Source organism: Chrysochloris asiatica, unplaced genomic scaffold, assembly GCF_000296735.1.
Source record: "Chrysochloris asiatica unplaced genomic scaffold, ChrAsi1.0 scaffold00025, whole genome shotgun sequence".
Lineage (NCBI taxonomy): Eukaryota > Metazoa > Chordata > Mammalia > Afrosoricida > Chrysochloridae > Chrysochloris > Chrysochloris asiatica.
Window position 1 is genome coordinate 12,970,870 of NW_006408543.1, and position 19,546 is coordinate 12,990,415.

Genomic DNA, 19,546 nt, shown 5'->3' on the forward strand with positions numbered 1-19,546 from the left:
AATTCCCTCCTATATCTAACTGGATTATACCAACACCTTTTTCCTCCTAGTTTCATTAGAATTGTATTTATTATAATATGTTTAGTAATGATTATTAATACGTAATAATTTTCAAGAGCAGCATTTTCAAACACTTACTGTCTATTTGGTTCTCAAAGAGAAATTATTTTACAAATGATATGATTTTGGTAAGCTGAACATGAAAATCTTGTCAAATAGATTTCTTAGAGTTTATTTTTAAAAAATGAGTGATCTGTTCTAAACTCTGTTCCCTCTGATTGCTTCTAGGTTACCTAGGGTATGAAATAATACAGACTTGGAAACTCTGAAAGAACTTAGAATCAGCAATTTGAGGTAAACATGCGTAAACTAAAGTAGTGCTTCGTTTGCCCGTTTGTTAACTTTTTTCGCAGAACAAATTTGTGTATGAAATGGGAAAGTTTAATTTTTACGTGAGTGGTTTATTTACTTATTTTTTTAAATGACTGGAAGTAGCTAAGCAATGTCCAGGTGGTTATGGGAAAATGGAGACTACATCTTGACATAAGTGCCAAATTACGTCACTTCTCAGTGCTAGACATCAAGAATCATGCTCCAGCCGAGTTGACTCACACTCTAAGCCATGGCAGCCACCTTGCTCTCACCTACCCCTCGGTGTTCATCACTGCCAGACTTCTGCCCTTAATGTCAGATAATGAGATGGATAAAGTGAGAAGTGATTATGTTCCCGATTTGTTCTTCCTGCACTTATGGCCGCAGTATAAAGTCGAGGCTTTACAGTAAATTAATGGGCATAAACTCAATCCAGTGTCAAATAGAAAGAAAAAAAATTCTTTGTTAAATTCAACTTTTCATCTCAGTACTTCCTTAGTTTGTGACTTATAATGAGTGCCACCCTGAACTTTAAAGTCCTCCCATTTATTGAACTGTGTTCCTGAATTCTCTTGCTCCTAAACTAAATAAACTCTGTAAAAGGTTTACTGTGTGGATTTAACTGTTCATAGAACTTGTGCTTTGAATTTCACTTTGAGAAACTGAAATCACTAGTGGTTATCATCCACATTTTAAAGCCTTCTTCCGAGGTGATTTGGATTTCTTAGCCAAAGTACTTCGGTGCCAAACTAAAGAATTATATATTTGAATTTAGGAAATCACATAATTTTTTCCCCATTTTTCTTTTAATCTATAAAGCCACTGCCTTTAGAATGTATGTACTTTGTGTGAGTTCCCTGTATTCTGTTTGAAGCCTTGCCCTGAATTTCCCCCTGGCCTTTTCTTATCCTTAGCTCCCTGGGAATTAGGCATGCTATTGTAGTCCACTCTCTTGTTCTTTGTTTTAGAAAAGGACACAGTAATAAACGAAAACAGCCCTGTGTCTTTGTTAAAATAGAATGTGGAATCATGGCCATTTAGTCATCCCTTCCTATCAACAGTGCTCCCTTGTAGTGTTTATTGGGCTGTAAGGACAGGCATCTCACACGTGGCTGTTTGTATGTTTCTCTGTAGAGCAGAAGCTTGGGTAAGCTGTGATTTCCCAGTCAGCTGCCGTCACAATGTCAACATGCCGTTCCGACAACAGCTACACAGAGGTCGCCAACATTAAAACGGTAAATCTACCATTTGCATCCTGTCGAAAGGGGAAGAACTTGAGTGTGTTTTATTGTCATTTCCAAGTGTGGAAAATATGGAAACGATGAGAGTACCTCACCAGTTTCGTGAGTGTAAATTGCTTGACCAGAAATGTAAAGTCTGTGCTTGCAGAACAGCCACGTGGTGTGGCTCTGTGGAAGCAGTTAGCCATCGGCAGCTCATCTGGGACACTGGAGGACTTGTGCCGACCAGCCGGGATTCCTGTCGTCTCACGAAGGCCAAGTTCAAAAATGTCTGTTTAAACGTACCAGAGAGAGTAAACATTGGCAGAATGATAGGTCTTGCTGTTTGCACATGATAGGGTTACCTGTGGATGTTTTTTTTTTCAGTCTTGGGTTTGCTTTCCCTCAGTAGACCATGTATTTCTGAGGTCAGCTGCTGTCTGTCTACTTGGGCGATGGAAATGCATTTCAGTATTCTGAGTGTATGTGAAATTCTCCTCCCTCTTCTAGTCCGAGGTCCTCTGTTCTGCACCCACCTGTCCCTAAAAGACTGTGGGGGCTGGGGCAGCTATGAGTCCAATGGATGTACTTTTTCAATTCAAATAGAAATACATACTTCAGTCACTCCGTAGGAGAAAGATGAAGCTTTCTGCTCCCACAATAATTGAAAAGCCTCGAAAACCCTATACAGGGTTGCTATGAGTCAGAACTGACTCAGTGGTACATAAAAGCAGCTACAACAACTTCTGTCTAATGTGTTAGCATGTTGGCAGCTACGAATGTCTGGTTGAGTTCCTAAAATACTTTTTAAAATGTATATATGTTAGCCAGTGCCAGGAAATTTAAGAGATGATCTTTTGGAACATGTGTTTCAGTGAAAACATAAGGTATGTGTGTATTTGTGCGTCCTTGTGAGTCTGTGCTGTTGTTATTAAGTGCCTTCAAGTTGATTCTGACTCATATTGATCCTGCATAGGGTTTCTGGGAGTGACTGGTAGGTTTGAACCACTGACCAGTCAGTTAGCAGTCCACAGCTTATCCTACAGCACCATACCAGGACCCCTGAATATGTGTTGTTGCTGGTAAAGTGCCTTTGAATGGGTTATGACTCTTAGTAACCTGGTGTAGGATTTCCCAGTCTGTGGGAGCAGAAAGGGGAGAGGCTGGTGGGCTCAAACCACAGACCTTGTGGTTCACAGTCCGGTGCTTATGGTTTGGAGCCACTATGCTCTCCTGAGTCTAAGTAATATGATGTAAATGATCAAAGTCAGATCGTAGCCGTCTCTCAGGTGGTCATTGTTTTGCTTCTTCAGTCCTGCGTGGATTACGCCCCCTGTCCTAGGAGCAGTTTGGCCCCAATCTAAATGGTACGCGCGTCTGCAGGCTTCAGACTCTCGGAGTTCCTGGTCTACCTGGTTGTACTTCAGTGAGAGGAGTGGCTGACTCATACAGGCAGTTCGTGTGCACGGCTGCTAACCACAAAGTGGGCGGTTGGAGTCTGCCCAGAACTGCTTTAGGAGGAAGGCTTGGAGGTCTGCTCCTGGAGAATCAGCCATTGGAAGCCCGGCAGAGCGGGTCTTCTCTGTGCACAGGACAGTGCCATGAGCCAGAATCGGCTTGATGGCCACTGCTTTCCAGATGACAAAGAAATGATCTGAGTCAGAAGTCTTTGTGACGGTTGTTGTTGTTAAGTGCTGTCAAGGTGGTTCTGACTCATAGCGACCCTGTCTAGGTTGTTTTCAAGGGGTGCTTGGTGGGTTGGAACCACCGACTGTACCGTGAGGTGAGCAGTCCAATGCTTCCCCTACAGTTCCACACCAGGACCCCTTCAGTGATAGCAGCACCGTGGGTTTGATGGATTTTGGACCACATACCCAAGGCGGCATCATAGTGAGAAGTTTGTGGAGCTCGTAGTTGTCAGCTCATAGAGGTGACTCTAACTTGGCAGAGAGGGTTGGTCGATGGTGGGGAGGCAAGGAGAAGGCTGAACTTTCTCAGCCAAAGAATGCAGTTGCTGAGGTCAGGCAGAGCGGGCAACAGGTGGAGGGTTCAGAATGCCATCTGGGATCAGATCGCACAGTGGATGTGGCTTGATTAATTTCATAGGTTCACGTCAAATGTCTTTTCTACGAATTCCCTTCTGTAAGTTGATTTTCTTAGATGTTGCCTTTTGGCGAAAACCAATATTATCCTTATCTTTTGGCAGTTATGAATTACATTTGTATTAATGACTTACTGTTTGCCAATTTTTTTTGCAATATAATATCTGTCTTCTTTGACTTGAGAGTCTACATTGCTGTTAAAGGCGCCATGGTAGTGCAGCAGGTTAAGCATTGGGCCGCTGTTGGTCAATATTCAAACCCACCAGTTGCTTGTTGGGAGACCGATGAGGCTGCGTGCCCCAGTACAGAGTTGCCGCAGTGTGAACTCTAGGGAGCAGCTCAGCTCTGCCCTATGTTGTCTCCTCCTGTTGGAATCGACTCAGTCGCGGTGGGTGGTGGTTGTTATATGCCATCCAGTAGGTTCAGAATGACCCTGAGTAGGGATTCTGAGGAGCAGCTGCTGGGTTTGAACTTATCCTATAGCACCACACTGTGTACCTTGCGTTTCACTGCCTCTTGATATTTTCTTCTCAAATCGATTCTTAGAAACTCCCATTCTCTCTGTTCTCCCAGGGGGATGAGGGGCGCTGGGAGCCGTGCCTTGCTTGCTAGGTTTGGGGGTGCCAGAGTCTGCAGCTCCTCTTTCCCCAGGCACTGGGCCTGCTGCTTAGCGGGAGTTAGCATTGTCACCCTTGGGTCTGCTTGCTGGAACTGGGCCAGCTGCCCATTTATTCTCAGGGACTGGCTGACGTGTTTTCAAACAAGATTTCTTTCCTGCCTTTGTGAATGGCATAGGGGCTTTTGTCTCTGGAACAAGCCTGTTAACCTTTGCAGTTCTCAAAAGGATTCGCTAGTAGCACATAAGGAAAATATCCTTAAGGACAGATCAGGGGAGAATTTCTAAGGTTCCAGGTCTCAGCAGCATACAGATGGGACTCCTCCCTGACTTCCTGAGGTGTGTGTGTGTGTGTTTGTGTGTGTGCTAGACTTTCTCCTTCCAACACTGTTTCCCCTCCCTCTCTGCCTCTCCTCCCCCCTCCTCCCTTCCCTTTCCCATCTGTCTTTTTCTAGTCTTCTTCCCCAGAGAGGGGAGTGAGAAGAGTACATAAAGCTGTCATTTGAATCAGAAACAAGAGCAGACTTATTGGTGTGGTAGAGACTGGTGTGGTGCTATAGGATAAGCACTGGACTACTAGCTGCAAGGTTGGCATTTCAAACCCAGCAGATGCTCCCTGGAAACCCCGTGCAGGGTTGCTGTGAGTCAGTATTATGAATGCGATCGGCATGGGGAGACTTGGTGGCAGTGGAGGTGAGGGCAGTTCCGGGTTTGCCCTGCTGTCTTCTTTTCTCCTTTGCCATTCCACCCACCACCGGGACAGTCGGATTCTTGGCACCAAGTCTGTTTTGGGTCTTGGGTTGGGTGAAAAATGAGGGCTCAGATTGGAGAATAAATAGTGCTAGCAAGTAAGCAGCTCACACCACCCAGGATGGTGGTCAGGCATGAAGTGCCCCCCAAATGCCTGTGCAGCTTAGATTTACCGGTACACTTGCCTGCTGGGTCTCAGGAAGTCAGATGTAAGAGACTTCTACATCCAGCTCTCGGCACTTATGTGGAGATAAAGCCCTGAATGGTGGGCAGCAGTGTACCTCAAGAGCCTGAGGACTATAGCCAAGGGCGTGCCAGGTGTGTGGTGAACAGAGAGGCTGCTGGGACTTTGGTCCAGCAGATAGTGGGCAGCTCATTCCTCGTGGAGCTCACAAGTCCGTTTCATCAGGAAAAAGTGTTGGCAGTTTTGCAGAATGCACTCCTATCCTTTGCTCCCGCCTTTCTCTGGGAAGATCATGAGGGTGACTGGGCTCTGGACTGCGAACCCCAAAGTCAGCGGTTTGAGCCTGCCAGCCACTCGGTGGGAGAAAGATGAGATTTTCTGCTCCTGCAAAGATGTACTGAGTCAGAACCGATTCAACAGCACTTAACAACAGCAACCAAGTCATCACTTATCAAAAAATGTTTGAAACACACACATGTAGTTGCATGGTTTATATGGATGTGCATGTATTTAAAAAGATACTAGACCTGTTCTATGGTAAAGGTTTGCGATGAATACTATTCTCTGTTAGTAAATAGAGCTCCGCGTTCTAATTTTAATGGAGTCAAGGGTCCCATTGTGTAACTCTTATCATTTTATTTAGCTCCTTCTTTATTGGTGGGTTTTAAAGTCGTTTCTGGTTTTGAAATAATACTGCAGCTACAGGTGTTCGTGTTCCTATATCTCTGTGCAATTGCCTGATTTTAAGTTTGTAAGTATACAATTGCTGGGCTCAAGGGTGAGGAAGGCTTGACTTTTAAACTGATCCTATAAGATGGAGAAACAGCAAAAACAATGAAAGGGAGCCCTGGAAACGGCTTGTAGGCATGAGATGCCAATGTTTCTCCTGTTTGTACACCTACTCTTGTTTCCTGCCCTGCATGGTTGTGAGATAGTCTTCTTTTCCCCTTTTGTAGTGAGCTGTGCTAGAACAGAATTGCAATGAAAGAAACACTGGACGAATGAAAAGCCTTGCTTTGCAACCCCTCAGCATGGCAGGTCTGCAGCTGATGACTCCTGCTTCCTCCCCAATGGGCCCTTTCTTTGGGCTGCCATGGCAACAAGAAGCAATCCATGATAACATTTACACGCCGAGAAAATATCAGGTACTAATGGTAACACTAATAATACTGGAGTGCTGTGTTTTGGGTGTGTGTTTTTTGTTTGTCCTAAACTGGAGTCAGTCAGCATATATAGTTGGCACCTCTCATGTAAAAGTCATTTACCCTTGTAGACCTCCCTCTTCTGATTCACTTCCTCATATAAAACACCGTGGTTCTTCATAGTCCTTTTCTAACATCTCCTGCCTGGGTAATTTATTTGGTCCTTTTATTTGTGACGTTCCTAACTTTTTTGCCTTCTGTGAAAACCTCTCTGTTTTCTTCCCATCCACATGGGTGTACCTGCCCGATTGGGCTGAGTGAGAACAGAGATTGGTTTGACAATCTCCAGCCACCTGGCAGTAAGTTTCTCCCTGCCATTCTCCAGAATGATCTTAACTCTACAAAAGTCAAAAATCTTCCATGAAGATCAGGGTCCTTAAGTGAAAGCCACTTCAACACAAATTTGCCCTGGCTTGGGCATTTTAACACCTCCAACTGATGATTCCTCTTTAAAGGTGCAGAGTGTGTTTGTTTGTAAATTAGCTAGAGGAAGATTTTAGAAAAGAGTGATGTGTCCTGTTTGGAAACAGTTCCCGTGTTCTAAATTGTGCACTTGGTTAAGACGTGTAATCTCTTCTCGCCCCGGATGTGTAGGTCGAGCTGCTGGAAGCAGCTTTGGATCACAATACCATCGTCTGTTTAAACACCGGCTCAGGGAAGATGTTTATTGCAGTACTACTCACGAAAGAGCTGTCCCACCAGATCAGAGAAGACTTCCCCCACAATGGGAAAAGGACAGTCTTCTTGGTCAACTCTGGTAATGAAAGTGTCTGATCCCACAGTGGGGAGGAGGCTGGGCCCGGTTTTCTGTGTGAGTCCGTCTTCTCTATGCATATTAAATGGAACCATTGAACGGAGAAGGAGTTTGGCAGAAACTATGCCCTGTGGGAGCTCAGAGAGAAATGCCAGTCTGCCTTGTCTCTTAGTAGCTGCTTCATTTCTCAGGCAGTACACTTGAGTTTAAGGAGCTCTGGTAGTGTAGCGGTTATGAGTCGGGCTGCTAATCTCACAGTCAGCAGTTCGAAACTACCAGTGGTTCCATGGGGGAAAGATGAGGTTTTCTGCTCCCGTAAAGATGAAAAGCCTTGGAAACCCTGTACAGGGTTGCTCTGAGTCAGAACCCACTCCATGGCCCCGGCACCACCACCGCTACCACCACGAACACACTTGAGTTTGTCTCAGATGTAAGGGCATGCCATTCTTTGTTGGCATTTCCTTGGCATGTACTAGTTTGAAGACTGAATCTAAATCTAAGCTGTTTCAGTGATTTGTGCTGCTGCTGTTTCAATCTCATGGAGTATGTGAGAAGGTGTCTGAGGACTCGCTAGGTAATGTTCTGATAAATGATTTTGCTCTACCACTTGTAGAAAGAAAGCTAACACGCTTCTTAAAAGTTAGACACAAAAACAGTTGTAAATACTGATTTTTGTGCATAGCTCTGGTAGCGTAGTGGTTACAAATCGGGCTGTGAACCTTAAGGTCAGCGGTTCGAAACTACCAGCCGCTCTGCGGGAGAAAGATGAGGCTTTCTACTCCCGTAAGGATTTATACCCTCGGAAACCCTGTACAGGGTCGCTATGGGTCGGAACCGACTCCACGGCACTTAACAACAACAACAACATACCTCAAAGCAGAAAGTGTAAAAACTGAAGGTAAATTGAGAGGAAAGAGCCCAGGTGGTTCACTGGTTAAAGCGTTTGGCTGCTAACCAAAATGCCTTCAGTTTGAACCCACCAGTCATTCCATGAGAGAAAGATGTGGCTGTCTCCTCCCGTAAAGATTTTTAGCTTCAGAAAGCCAATGGGGCGGTTCCCCTGTCTCCTATAGGGCTGTTGTGAGCGGGGAGCGCCTCAGTGCCAGTGGGTTTTAAGCTGACACGGTGCTAATACAACTGTCACTGCCGGCCTTTTTGAAGACAGTCTCAGCATAACTATGAGATGTTCTCTTACACTTTATAGTAAACAACATCATTGTTGTTGTCAAGTGCAATCGAGTCGGTTCTGACCCATAACGACCCTGTATAGGATTTCCAAGGAGCGGCTGGTGAGCTTCAACCGCCGACCTTGCAGATCAAACTGGCTTTGCAGTCTACATCACCACACCAGGACTCCAGATACGTCATTAGACTGTTTCATTTCTTGGTGAAATGATGGGACGTTAGTGACGAACACAGGAGGGGTGGTCTTGGAGTGGTTGGCATTCCTGCCAAGAAAGCCTCCATTTTGAGGTGGAAAGAAATGGCCTGTTGAGAAGGACAGGGGTCATAAGGTTTCTCTGAAGTGAGTATGTTTGGAAGATGATTTTCAATTGCCTTTTAAGAAATTGGTAGTGAGGTAGTGTGCTCAATAGTAGGGGTTTGTCTAACTGCCTTCATCATTGCTCATCCTGAGAGCCAGCTGCGTAAGATTTTGGCTGTTCACATGGCATGTTTGTTACATTTGTCACCAGCAAACCAGGCTGCTCAGCAAGTGTCAGCTGTCAGAACTCATTCAGATCTCAAGGTTGGGGAGTACTCAGACCTAGAAGTAATGGCTTCTTGGACAAGAGAGAAATGGAACCAAGAATTTGCTAAACACCAGGTAAGGCTTGTAGAGAAGTCTCACTCTATCAGCCCCTGCCACTCGGTGATTTGCTTTATTAAATGACCTTTAGTCTGGGATGTCTGAGGTAGGTTGAAAACTCTGCTTTCTCAGTTCAGCCTAGAGACCACAGACCCTGTCCTCTCTCTCTCTCTCTCTCTTACTGGCGGTCTCATCCTAAAGCCAGGGAGACGACTAATTTATTGTTGCTCACTCTTCGTAGAAAAGAAACAGCTTCCTGGTGTAATTTATTTGCTGGAGAAACACACATTTCTACCAGTTATTTCCAACTTGCAAATCACTTGCTTTCAGAAAATGTATTCTTGAATTCAGCATCTTGCAACTTGAGCCCCTCCTCAGCTGCAGTTTTGGGCTTCTGATGGCGAGTCCCTCTGAGTCACATCTCCATGGAGCCAGTGTGTGTTGAGGGCCGGAGCCTGTGTGGCTGCTGGTGAGGCTGCTTCCTAACCTTTCCACAGTTGACACACTCAACTAGTGGGGCTCACATACGGCGTTACGTCCTTATGACTCCAGCTTTTCAGTGTCCACAGAAAGAGCAGTGCCAATTGGTTTGTGATTTGACTGAATTGACAGATCTCTTCAGTCAAAAAATCTGTCTCTGGGAACCTAAAAACTGGAAGTAGATTGACCATAAAGACATGGTCCCTGGAATAAGGCGTTTGATCTGGCAGACTCTGTTTCCACCTTTCCCTCATTCTGCTTGCTGGCTCTAATCTATAGACTGAGAATTGGGGGCTCAGTTGAGACTAGTCAGTTTCTTAATTGCCACCTACAAAACAGTGGCTTGCTGATTTGATCTCAGATACAAATTTCTATGCAGGGGCCACATTTTATACTGATGTTGGTTTTCTTTTAGGTTCTGGTTATGACCTGCTATGTCGCCTTGAATGTTTTGAAAAGTGGTTACTTATCACTGTCCGATCTTAATCTTTTGGTGTTTGATGAGTGCCATCTTGCAATCCTAGACCACCCCTATCGAGAGATTATGAAGGTAAGCTTGAGGCCTTATTAGCCTTACTGATCCAAGGTTGAATTACAGAGTGCATACTGCAGTTTTGGTATCAAAAAGCAATTAACAGTTATCAGTTGTGAGGACTTTGTTGCAGTGTACCAGTGAATGAAGATTAAGTTAATGTTCAGTTAAATTTACAGTACAATTTTGCCCATCAAAGTATAAGTGAGCCTACTATATATAAGGCTGTTACAACCTGTCTAAGTGTGCCCTGCTGATAAGCAGACTCTTTAAATTTGCTGCAGTAAGGCCATAAGTCACAGGATGTCCTGGGTGCCTTGCGGTTTCCACTGAACAAATTACCTTTTGTATCTGTTTAGTGTTTTTATCGTGTTTTCATGTGGTGTCGTGTCAAATTCCGTTATGGCAAAACAGAAATCCTTACTGTCAGTATCTCTTCCCATGTTAGCTCTGTGAGAATTCTCCGTCATGCCCGCGCATTTTGGGACTGACTGCTTCCATTTTAAATGGGAAATGTGATCCAGAGGAATTGGAAGAAAAGATTCAGAAACTGGAGAAAATTCTTAAGAGCAATGCTGAAACAGCAACTGACTTGGTGGTCTTAGACAGGTATGTGCGGTATGTGCTGCCCATTGTCTCAGGGGAACGAGACATCTTGTACCAACTGTTACACATCCTTCCATGCCTTTTGCCGTACCTTACAGATAGTGTCTGTGTGAGGGAACACATGCTTGTGAACAGGCCTGAACGAGACCATGAATTCTCTGTGAGGACAGTCAAACTGCACGGGCAAGTGTCTGACCCTCCTCTTCTGGCTTCAGCAGACTGTGGACAAGCACAGCCCTTCCTCGTTCCCGTGCTCCCAAGGCCCAGGGGCCTTTGATTGCAGATTTGTGCTTTTGTCACTGGGTCTCTGCTGTAGTTTGCTGATCCAAAATGTGCTTTGTGGCACATGGAAAGCCCATTGATGTATGCAGAGAACCAGGATTTTACAGTCTACTTTAAAATAATTAGAAACACCCAGTTGTTTCAAAATTAGGTTGTGGATGCCTGATGCTCTTGGCTGTTTCCAGGTTTGTATCTTTTGAGAGTGTTGCTATTTTGAGGTTGATTAAAATACGCACGGGCCCAGGCACACAGAGCCTTACTGATGTGCTCAAGTGGGTAGAAGGGAGCCTGTTTAAATTAGTAGGGAAATGGATTCTTAAGTAAGTGTAACTGCATTCATTTACTCTGAAACCAGTCTCTTAGCCGTCCTAGTCAGAGTAGCTGTAATAAATACAGTTCCCAGGTCGGTGTGGAGGGTTGAATCAGCCATGCTTTGGCTTACTGGTTCTGTTGTTGTTAGCTGCCGCCAAGTCAGTTTTGACCCTGTGCACAGTAGAATGAGACACTGCCGGGCCCTATGCCAGCCTCACAGTTGTTATGTTTGGGCTCATTGCTGCTGCCATTGTGCCAGTCTGTCTCCTTGGGGGTCTTCTCTTTTTCTCTGACCCTCCACTTTACTAAGCATGATGTCCTGCACCAGGGACTGGTCCCTCCTGATATGCTATCCAAAGTATGTGAGATGAAGGTTCACTCTCCTTGCCTCTAAGGAGCATTCTGACTGCACTTCTCCCAAGACTCATTGGTTCATCCTTCGGGCAGTCCGTGGTATATTTCATTTTGCACCATCTTCAGATGCATCCATCAGTTCTTCTTCAGTCTTCCGTCCGTACTCATTGACCAACTTTCACATGCATCTGAAACAAGTGACATACCCTGGCTTGGGTCCTCAAAGTGACATCTTTGCTCTTGACCGCTCTAACGAGGTCTTCAGCAGCAGATTTGCCCAATGGCTGTACCAGTTATGAACTGAGTGCCTCCGATCGAGTCACTTACTGTCCCTAAGCCTGTGAAATGGCACTGACTATGGCTTCTGTGCGTCCTTGATGAACAGTCCCATTGGTTGCCTAGTATTTACTAAGAATTTGCACTGTTTGTAGAGTGAGAAGACAAGTAATGCTTTGATTTAGATGATTGTCTGACCTCCAGGGACACTCTTTTTCTGATTTCCTTGAGTCTGATGTAGAAGTCCAAGGCTTCCCTTTGGCTTATATCTGACCTAAAATAGCTTGCTGGACCTGCCCACCTTGAAGTCTTCCGGAGCAGCGGAGGAGCTGGGACGTGGACAGACGTACACTGCTGATGAGTCGTTTATTGTCTCTGTCATTTACCTAGGTCCCCACATGTGACTCTTGGTGCGGGATTACTCCTTTTGAATGTTGTTGGCCTGACAAACCTTCTGTTCAACAAAACTCTTGGGTCTTCCAGAGTTGAAAGATGACACAGAATTAGAATATTTAAAGATTTACAATCTTTAAAGTGAAATCTCTGTGAAACGTTTACTCATGTGATGAAAAAGAGAGAGCTGCTGAGCAGGAGAAATCAAGGACTTGTTGACAGGTAGCAGGGGCCGAGTCATGAACTAGGTCTTCTTCAGGCTCTGGTTTCCTCCGCGTCTTTCCTGCTCTGTGACTGCCTTGTCACCGCCAGAGTAGGACTGCCCAAGCGCCGGTCCTCCTCATACAACCCAGCTCCCCCGATTGCTTCATCTAGCCTGTAGCTCCTGACACTTCGGCTTACTGACAGCACTGTTGAGACAGTTACTTACTTGTGGGGCACACATGTGAGAACTTCAAGCTTGACACCATGTGAGAGGGACCAGAGTGAGGGGATTCTTCTCCTGGTTAGAAAAGTCAAGTAAAGACACAAAAAAAGAGAAAAATTGAAAATTAAAATTTCCATAATTTCTCTAGATAGAGCTATTCAGTGTTAGCATTTTAATGTACTTCTTAATAATTTTGTTTGCATATATGTGAAGTTATCACACAGTTCACGGAAGATACATATTATGAAAAAACTATGCATGGATTTCAAAAACCTTTTTGCACCAAAATAAACTCATGCTAATTTGTTGTAGCATATCTGAACAGGAGCTAGTTTGAGGCACCAGGAAAAGCAGACATCAGTTGGAAAAGAGTCCCTGTCAGAGCCACATGGATGCTCCTAACAGTTAAGAACAAACATCCAATCAATGGTGAAGCTTTGGTGGAAGATGGGTGAAATCATTAATGCTTTATGAAAAGTTTCTGGGGACAACACCCCAAAGAAATCAGTTTATAAATAGACAGCTTATTTTAAGAAAGGACGAGGCGATATTGACGATGAAACCTGCAGCTGCAGACCACCCACGCTAATTTGTAAGGTTAAGATGAATCCTGTTTGTGCTCTAATTGAAGAGGAATGACACTTGGCAGCAAAAACAATAGCCAATACTGTAGACAACTCAATTGGCTCAGCTTAAAGATTCTGACTGAAAAATGAAAGTTGAGCAGACTGTTGATGGGTACCCAGACTATTGCATCCAGGTCAGCTGCAGACAAGAGCAGAGGTTTCCATGGAAATTTTTAACAAGTGGGATCAAGATCCTGAAGCATTTCTTGGAAGAATTGCAGCAGGAGCTGGAACATGGTTTTATCAGTAGGATCCTGAAGACAAAGCACTATCAAAGCAGTGCCTGACAAGAGGTGGAAGTGGTCTGGTCAAAAGAAAAGCGGGCCAGTCAAGATCAAAGGTCATGGTAACAGTTTTTGGGAATGCCCAAGGCATTTGGTTTGTTGACTTTCTGGAGGGCCAGAGAACAATGTTGTTGTTGTCAGGTGCCATCAAGTCAGTTCCAACTCATAGTGACCAGCAGAACAGAGTAGTGCCTGATTCTGTGCCATCCTCAGATTGTTACTATGCTTGATCCCATTGTACCTGACACAGTGCAAATCCATCTCATTGGGGTCTCTTTTTCACTGACCCTATGCTTTACCTAGTATAATGTCCTTCTCCAGGTACTGGTCCCTCCTGGTAACATGTCCAAATTATGAGAGATGAAGCCTTTCCATCCCGGCTTCTAAGGAGCATTCTGCCTGTACTTCTCCCAAGACAGATTTGGTGGTTCTTCTGGCATTCCATGGTACTTTCAGTATTCTTCTCCAACACGATAACACAAATGCATGCATTCTTCTAAGGACAGTTCAAAAAAGAAACAGTGAAGCTTGTCGCCTTTCCCTCACTACACTGAATTCAATTTTATAGGGAACTGTTGACTCTCTGCACTGTGGAAGGCCTGGGTTATCTAAGGCTATCCTCCTCAATAGAACTTTCAAGGTCCTTGATGAGCTGGCTCACCATCCTCTTTCAGATTCTTCCACATACATATGAGCTGATTAACAATAATATGACTTGGGCTAGGCCCGAGGTAACAGCTTTGCTTTTGAATACTTTAAAGAGGTCTTTTGCAGCATATTTTCCCAATAAAACATGTTGTTTGAATTGGCTGCAGCTTCCATGGGTGTTGATTGTGGGTTCAAGTAAAATTAAGTCCTTGACAACTAACTTCATCCTTTTCTCTATGATGATGTTGCTTATTGGCCCAGTGATGAGGATTTTTTTCCCCCTTTATGTTGAGATATGATCCATACAGAAGATTGTAGTCTTCATCAGTAAGTGCGTCCAGTCTTTTTCCCTTTCAGCAAGTGTTGCTCTATATGGTCCGGTTTCTCGGATTATTGGGTCAGCATACAGTTTGAGTAAGTGTGGTGAAAGGATACAACCCTGACACACACCTTTCCTGATTTAAAACTATAGGATTCTTTTGTCCTGTTTAACAACTGCCTTTTGGTCTAGGTCCAGATTTTACATTGAGTACTGTTAGGTGTTCCGGAATTCCCATTCTTGGCAGTATTATCCATAGTTTGCTATGATCCATACAGTCAAGAGTCTTTGCCTAAGTCAATAAAGCATAAGTCAACATCTTTTTGGTATTCTCTGCTGTCATCCAAGTCCATCCCTGAAATTCCCTATCAGTGTACTATTTTTTCAGCAAAATTTTACTTGTGTGTGATATTAATTATATTGCTCAGTAATTTCCCCATTCTTTTGGGTCACCTCTGTTTGGAATGGGCACAAATCTGCATCTCTGCCATTTGTTTGTCCAGGTAGCTGCCTTCCAAGTTTCTTGGCCTAAACAAGTGAGCCCTTCCAGCATCACATCCATTAGTTGAAACATGTCAGTTGGTATTCCATCAATTCCTGGAGCCTTGACTTGCGTCAATGTATTCAGTGTAACTTGTACTTCTTCCTTCAGTACTATTGGTTCTTGGTCAGATACTGCTTCCTGACATGGTTGAAAGTCAACCAATTCTTTTTGTATCATTGACTCTGTAATCCTTCTACCTTTTTTTTAACCTCCTGTATCGTTCAATGTTTTGCCCATAGAATCCTTCAATAGTGAAATTTGGGGCTTGTATTTTTTCTTAAGTTCTTTCAGCTTGAGAAATGGTGAGTGTGTTCTTCCCTTTTGGTTTTCTGATTCCAGGTCTTTGCCTATTTCACTGTGCTAGTTTGTTTTTTCAAGCTGCCTTTTGCAATCTTTCATTCAGCTCTTTTACTTCATCATTTGCTTTAGTTAACTCTCTATTCAAGAGCCAAGTGCGTAGTAGATTACAAACTGGGCTGATAACTACAAGTTTAGAAGTTTGAATCTACCAGTTGCTCCTCAGGCGAAAGATGAGACTTTCTGCTCTGGGAAAGATTTACAGCCTCAGAAACCCTGTATAGGGTCGCTATGGGTCAGAACTGACTTGGTGGCACACAGCCACCACCAGCCACCACTGGAGGAAGTTTCAGAACATCTTCTTACATCTCCTTTGGGCTTTTCGTTCCAGTCTTTTTAAGTGACCTTTTGCTTTCTTCATGTATGATGTCCTTGATGTTACTCTTAGGTCTTCTGGCCATTAGTCATTGGTGTTCAGCGTGTCCAATCTGTTCTTGAGATGGTCCCTAAATTCATGTGGGATACTCAAAGCTGTACCTGGGGATCCTCGTGGACTTGTTTCAATCAGGGTTCCCAACCGGTTTCTTCAAGGTCGACCCTTCCTGAGAATTTGCATATCTACCCCAGGTACACAGAATGAGAATCTACATTTTTATAAGATCCCTAATGCTTCTTATGTATTCGTAAGGATTCTTATAATAATTCTGGGAATCTTGTGAAAATGTAGAATCGGATTCTAAGGGTTGAACCTGAATGAATGAGTTCAGTTTTCATTTTCTTCAGGTTCAACTTGAACTTACATATGAGTGATGGATGGTGTGCTCTGTGGCCAAGGCCCTGGCCTGGTCCTGACTGTTGCTACTGAACTTCTTCTCCATGGTCTCTTTCCAGTAATGTAGTCAGTCTGACTCTATGTATTCTCGCTGGCATTTAAGTGAAGTTTAAAATGTATCTGATGGGGTAAAAAAACAAACAAGCTGATTTTGTTCTTAGATTTTTATTCCATGGCACAGAAATGAGTGGTGAAAGAGAAGGAGTTTGCTGTTCTGAGTTGGAGAGGCCAGGACCACTGCACGTCTTTAAAGACAGGACACCGTTATTAGGAAGGCTCAGGACTGGACAGTGGTTCGCTTTGTGAGCCACGAGGGTCCGATGAATTGAAACCAATCTGATGGCGCCTAAGAGCACCAGCCATGAGTCAGATGTCAGTGGACATGTGCAGTCCTCAAGGAGGCTGCTGATGGGCAGTGAGGATGCAGGAGCTATGCCAAAACGGCAGTAGTGCCGGCAGGTACAAGATTCCCCCAGTGGGCCAAGTCAGGGGCTGGCCCAGGCCGGAACCGCCTCTCCCAGTCACCGGCCTCTCAGAAGAGGCTGCGGTGGGCTTGGTGGGGCCCAGGTGGAGAGTGAGATGGAACTGTTTTTACACACCCCAGGTGCTCTGAGCCAGGTGGAAACGATCAGTGAAAATGAGGACCTGAGAATCTCTTGCAGGTGCCAGTGGATGAGAAAACTAGAGGGGACTAGAAGGCATCCCGGTCTCTGCCACCGGCTCAGGTCGTGCACTGGAGCCCCAAGTGACAGCACATGGCCAGCCGAGGGAAGCATGAAGGCTCCTGGCCTGGCTTCCTGGGTGTGGGGCTTAGGAGCTTAGGAGAATTCTCCAGAGAGGGAGCCGGTGTCTGCACAGAAGTCCTAGGAAGAGGCCTTATCTCTGTGCAGCGGAGGTGCTGGAGAGACGGTGTGGACCCAGCATGTAGACTACAGTAGGGCTGTGCCCTGGTGGACCAAACACCTCATCTTGGCAGGAGCCCCGACAGGCCCCGGAGGGATCCCCTTGGTCTTCACAGGCTCCTCAGAAATCCAGAGCAGACATGTCCTGTGATTACAGCAGGTGCAGCCAGCTGCATCACCATGTGGGGTAATACTTCCAGGTCACAGGGAGGAAGGCAGTCCCGAGTGTGGGTGTGGACAGGATCCTGTTCTGCCCCGAGCCTTTGTTGTCCTTCCAGTGTGCAGGTGAAAGGAGAAGTGCCCGGTCGTGCTTGGAATGGGGCTGGTGGGGGCCCAGTTCTCCTCCCTCTTCCTCTCCTCGGTGCCCTGAAGTGCTAGCTGCTGGTTTACAAAGAGCGCTCTGTGTTTGCTGTGGGGAGAGTCGGTAACATGGGAATGGAAAGGACCCCTGTATCCCGCCATGTGCCAACATTCTGTCACGTTGCCTTCGGAGGGCTCCTTTGTAAATTTTATTTTAAACTTGTTTTCTGAAGGAAAGTTGAGAAAGCAGTTGTCTTCTCACTATTGCTAGCTACCTGACAGCTTTTGTTTCTGACCCCCAGATACGCATGTCAGCCCTGTGAGATTGTGGTGGACTGCGGGCCGTTCCATGACAGGAGCGGGCTGTATGAAAGACTGCTGCTGGAATTGGAGGAAGCACTTCATTTTGTCAATGACTGTAACATTTCTGTACATTCAAAAGAAAGAGACCCCACTTTCATTTCTAAACAGGTAAGCATATAGGAAGTGAGGCTAGTGAGTTTCAGAAAAGGTCTGGGGGGGTTTGAAGACTGACATGAAAATTGCTTTTGATGAGGCTCTTTGCTCCATGTAGTAGTTAAAGGGCCCCTGATCCTCCACCCTCTCCAGAAGGTATATACAATCTAGTGTTGAGTCACCAGGCAGGTGTGTGATTATCAAAATCAAACCCACTGCTGTCGAGTTGATCCCTTATTGGTGTTGTTCATTCCAACTCATAGCAACCTTATGCACAACAGAATGAAACCCTGCCCTGTCCTGCGCCATTCTCTCAGTTACTGCTGGACTTGAGTCCACTGCTGCTGCCATTGGTCCAATCCGCTTTACCCAGCAGGATGTCCTTCTCTAGGGACTGGTTCCTCCTGATAATAGTCCAAGTCTGGCCGTTCTGGCTTCTAAGGAGCATTCTGGCTGTACTTCTTCCAACAAACAAGAGTCGTTTGTTCTTCTGACAGTCCATGGTACTTTTAATATTCTCCTCCAACATCATAACTCAAATGAATTGATTCTTCTGTGGTCTTCCTTATTCATTGTCCAACTTTCACATGCATATGAGGTTATTGAAAATACCATGGTTTGGCTCCTCAAGCTGCATCTTTGCTTTTGTTTCGTTGATCCTGGCTCATACTAATCCTGTAGGGCCTAGTAGAACTGCACCATTGAATTTTTGAGGCCGTTAAGTCTTTAAGGCAGCTGATAGATAGCCTCATCGTTCTCCCTCAGAACAACTGGTGGATTTGAACTGTTGACCTTGCTGTTAATAGCCCAGCACTTAATTCACTGTACTACCAGGGCCCTTAGTAAATGTGGTGGTAGTTGGTTGTGCTGTGGAGTTGGTTCAGACTCTTAGTGACCTTGTATAGTGTGTCTGAGGCTGAAAATCTTTATGGGAGGAGAAAGCCTCATTTTTCTCTTGTAGAGCAGCTGATGGATGCAAACTGCTGACCTTGCGGTGAGTAACCGGATTCGTAGCCCACTATGTCACCTGGTGTGATGCTGTGGACTACTGCGCAGGACTGCAAAGTTGGTTTGAACCGCAAGGTCAGCAGTTGAAGTTCACCAGCTGCTCCTCAGAAACCCTATACAGGGTCGCTATGAATGAGACCCGACTCGGTGGCACTTAACACCAACATGCCATCAGAGCTCCTTCATTACGTGTCTTCCTCCTTGATGAGGTTGATGAATTGGGAGTCATGCCGTGGTATTTCCATCTAAGGAGTAGGCCCAGGTGAGTGAGTTCAAACCTGGAGACGATAATGAGCCCTCTTGCTGTTTCTTGCTGTCTTGCCCAGTGTCTGCAACTAAACCCCCCGTGAGTGGTACCAGCTTTGAGAAGAGGGCCCCCACCTGTGGGCCCCCAGCTAAAGGCACCAGCATATCTTGGGAGCTTGTTAGAAATACTAATAACCACTCCAGCTATGCCCAGCTGCAGACCTGGTGCTTCCTACCAGCAGGCTACATACAGTCTTCGAGTCCTGGTGTGGCGCTGTAGGATACCCGCTGGATTGCTAACCTCACGGCCAGTGTTTCAAACCCATCAGCTGCTCCTCGGAAGCCCTCTATGTGGTTGCTATGAGTCTGAACCGACTCGATGGCACTTCACCACCACCTGGGAGTGTGGCCTGCG

General features: G+C 45.3%; 1 protein-coding gene across 1 annotated transcript in view; it reads left to right on the forward strand.

Moving 5' to 3' along the window:
- The first annotated feature begins 288 nt into the window (after nt 1-288).
- DICER1 (dicer 1, ribonuclease type III) overlaps nt 289-19,546 on the forward strand; it is a 58,176-nt gene continuing 38,918 nt past the window's right edge. The window contains exons 1-8 of the mRNA XM_006839545.1: nt 289-354; nt 1,507-1,607; nt 6,201-6,389; nt 7,041-7,203; nt 8,895-9,025; nt 9,903-10,037; nt 10,468-10,628; nt 17,724-17,892. Of these exons, the coding sequence (XP_006839608.1) occupies nt 6,246-6,389; nt 7,041-7,203; nt 8,895-9,025; nt 9,903-10,037; nt 10,468-10,628; nt 17,724-17,892 (903 nt within the window). The 5' untranslated portion in view covers nt 289-354; nt 1,507-1,607; nt 6,201-6,245. The remainder of the gene's footprint in view (nt 355-1,506; nt 1,608-6,200; nt 6,390-7,040; nt 7,204-8,894; nt 9,026-9,902; nt 10,038-10,467; nt 10,629-17,723; nt 17,893-19,546) is intronic.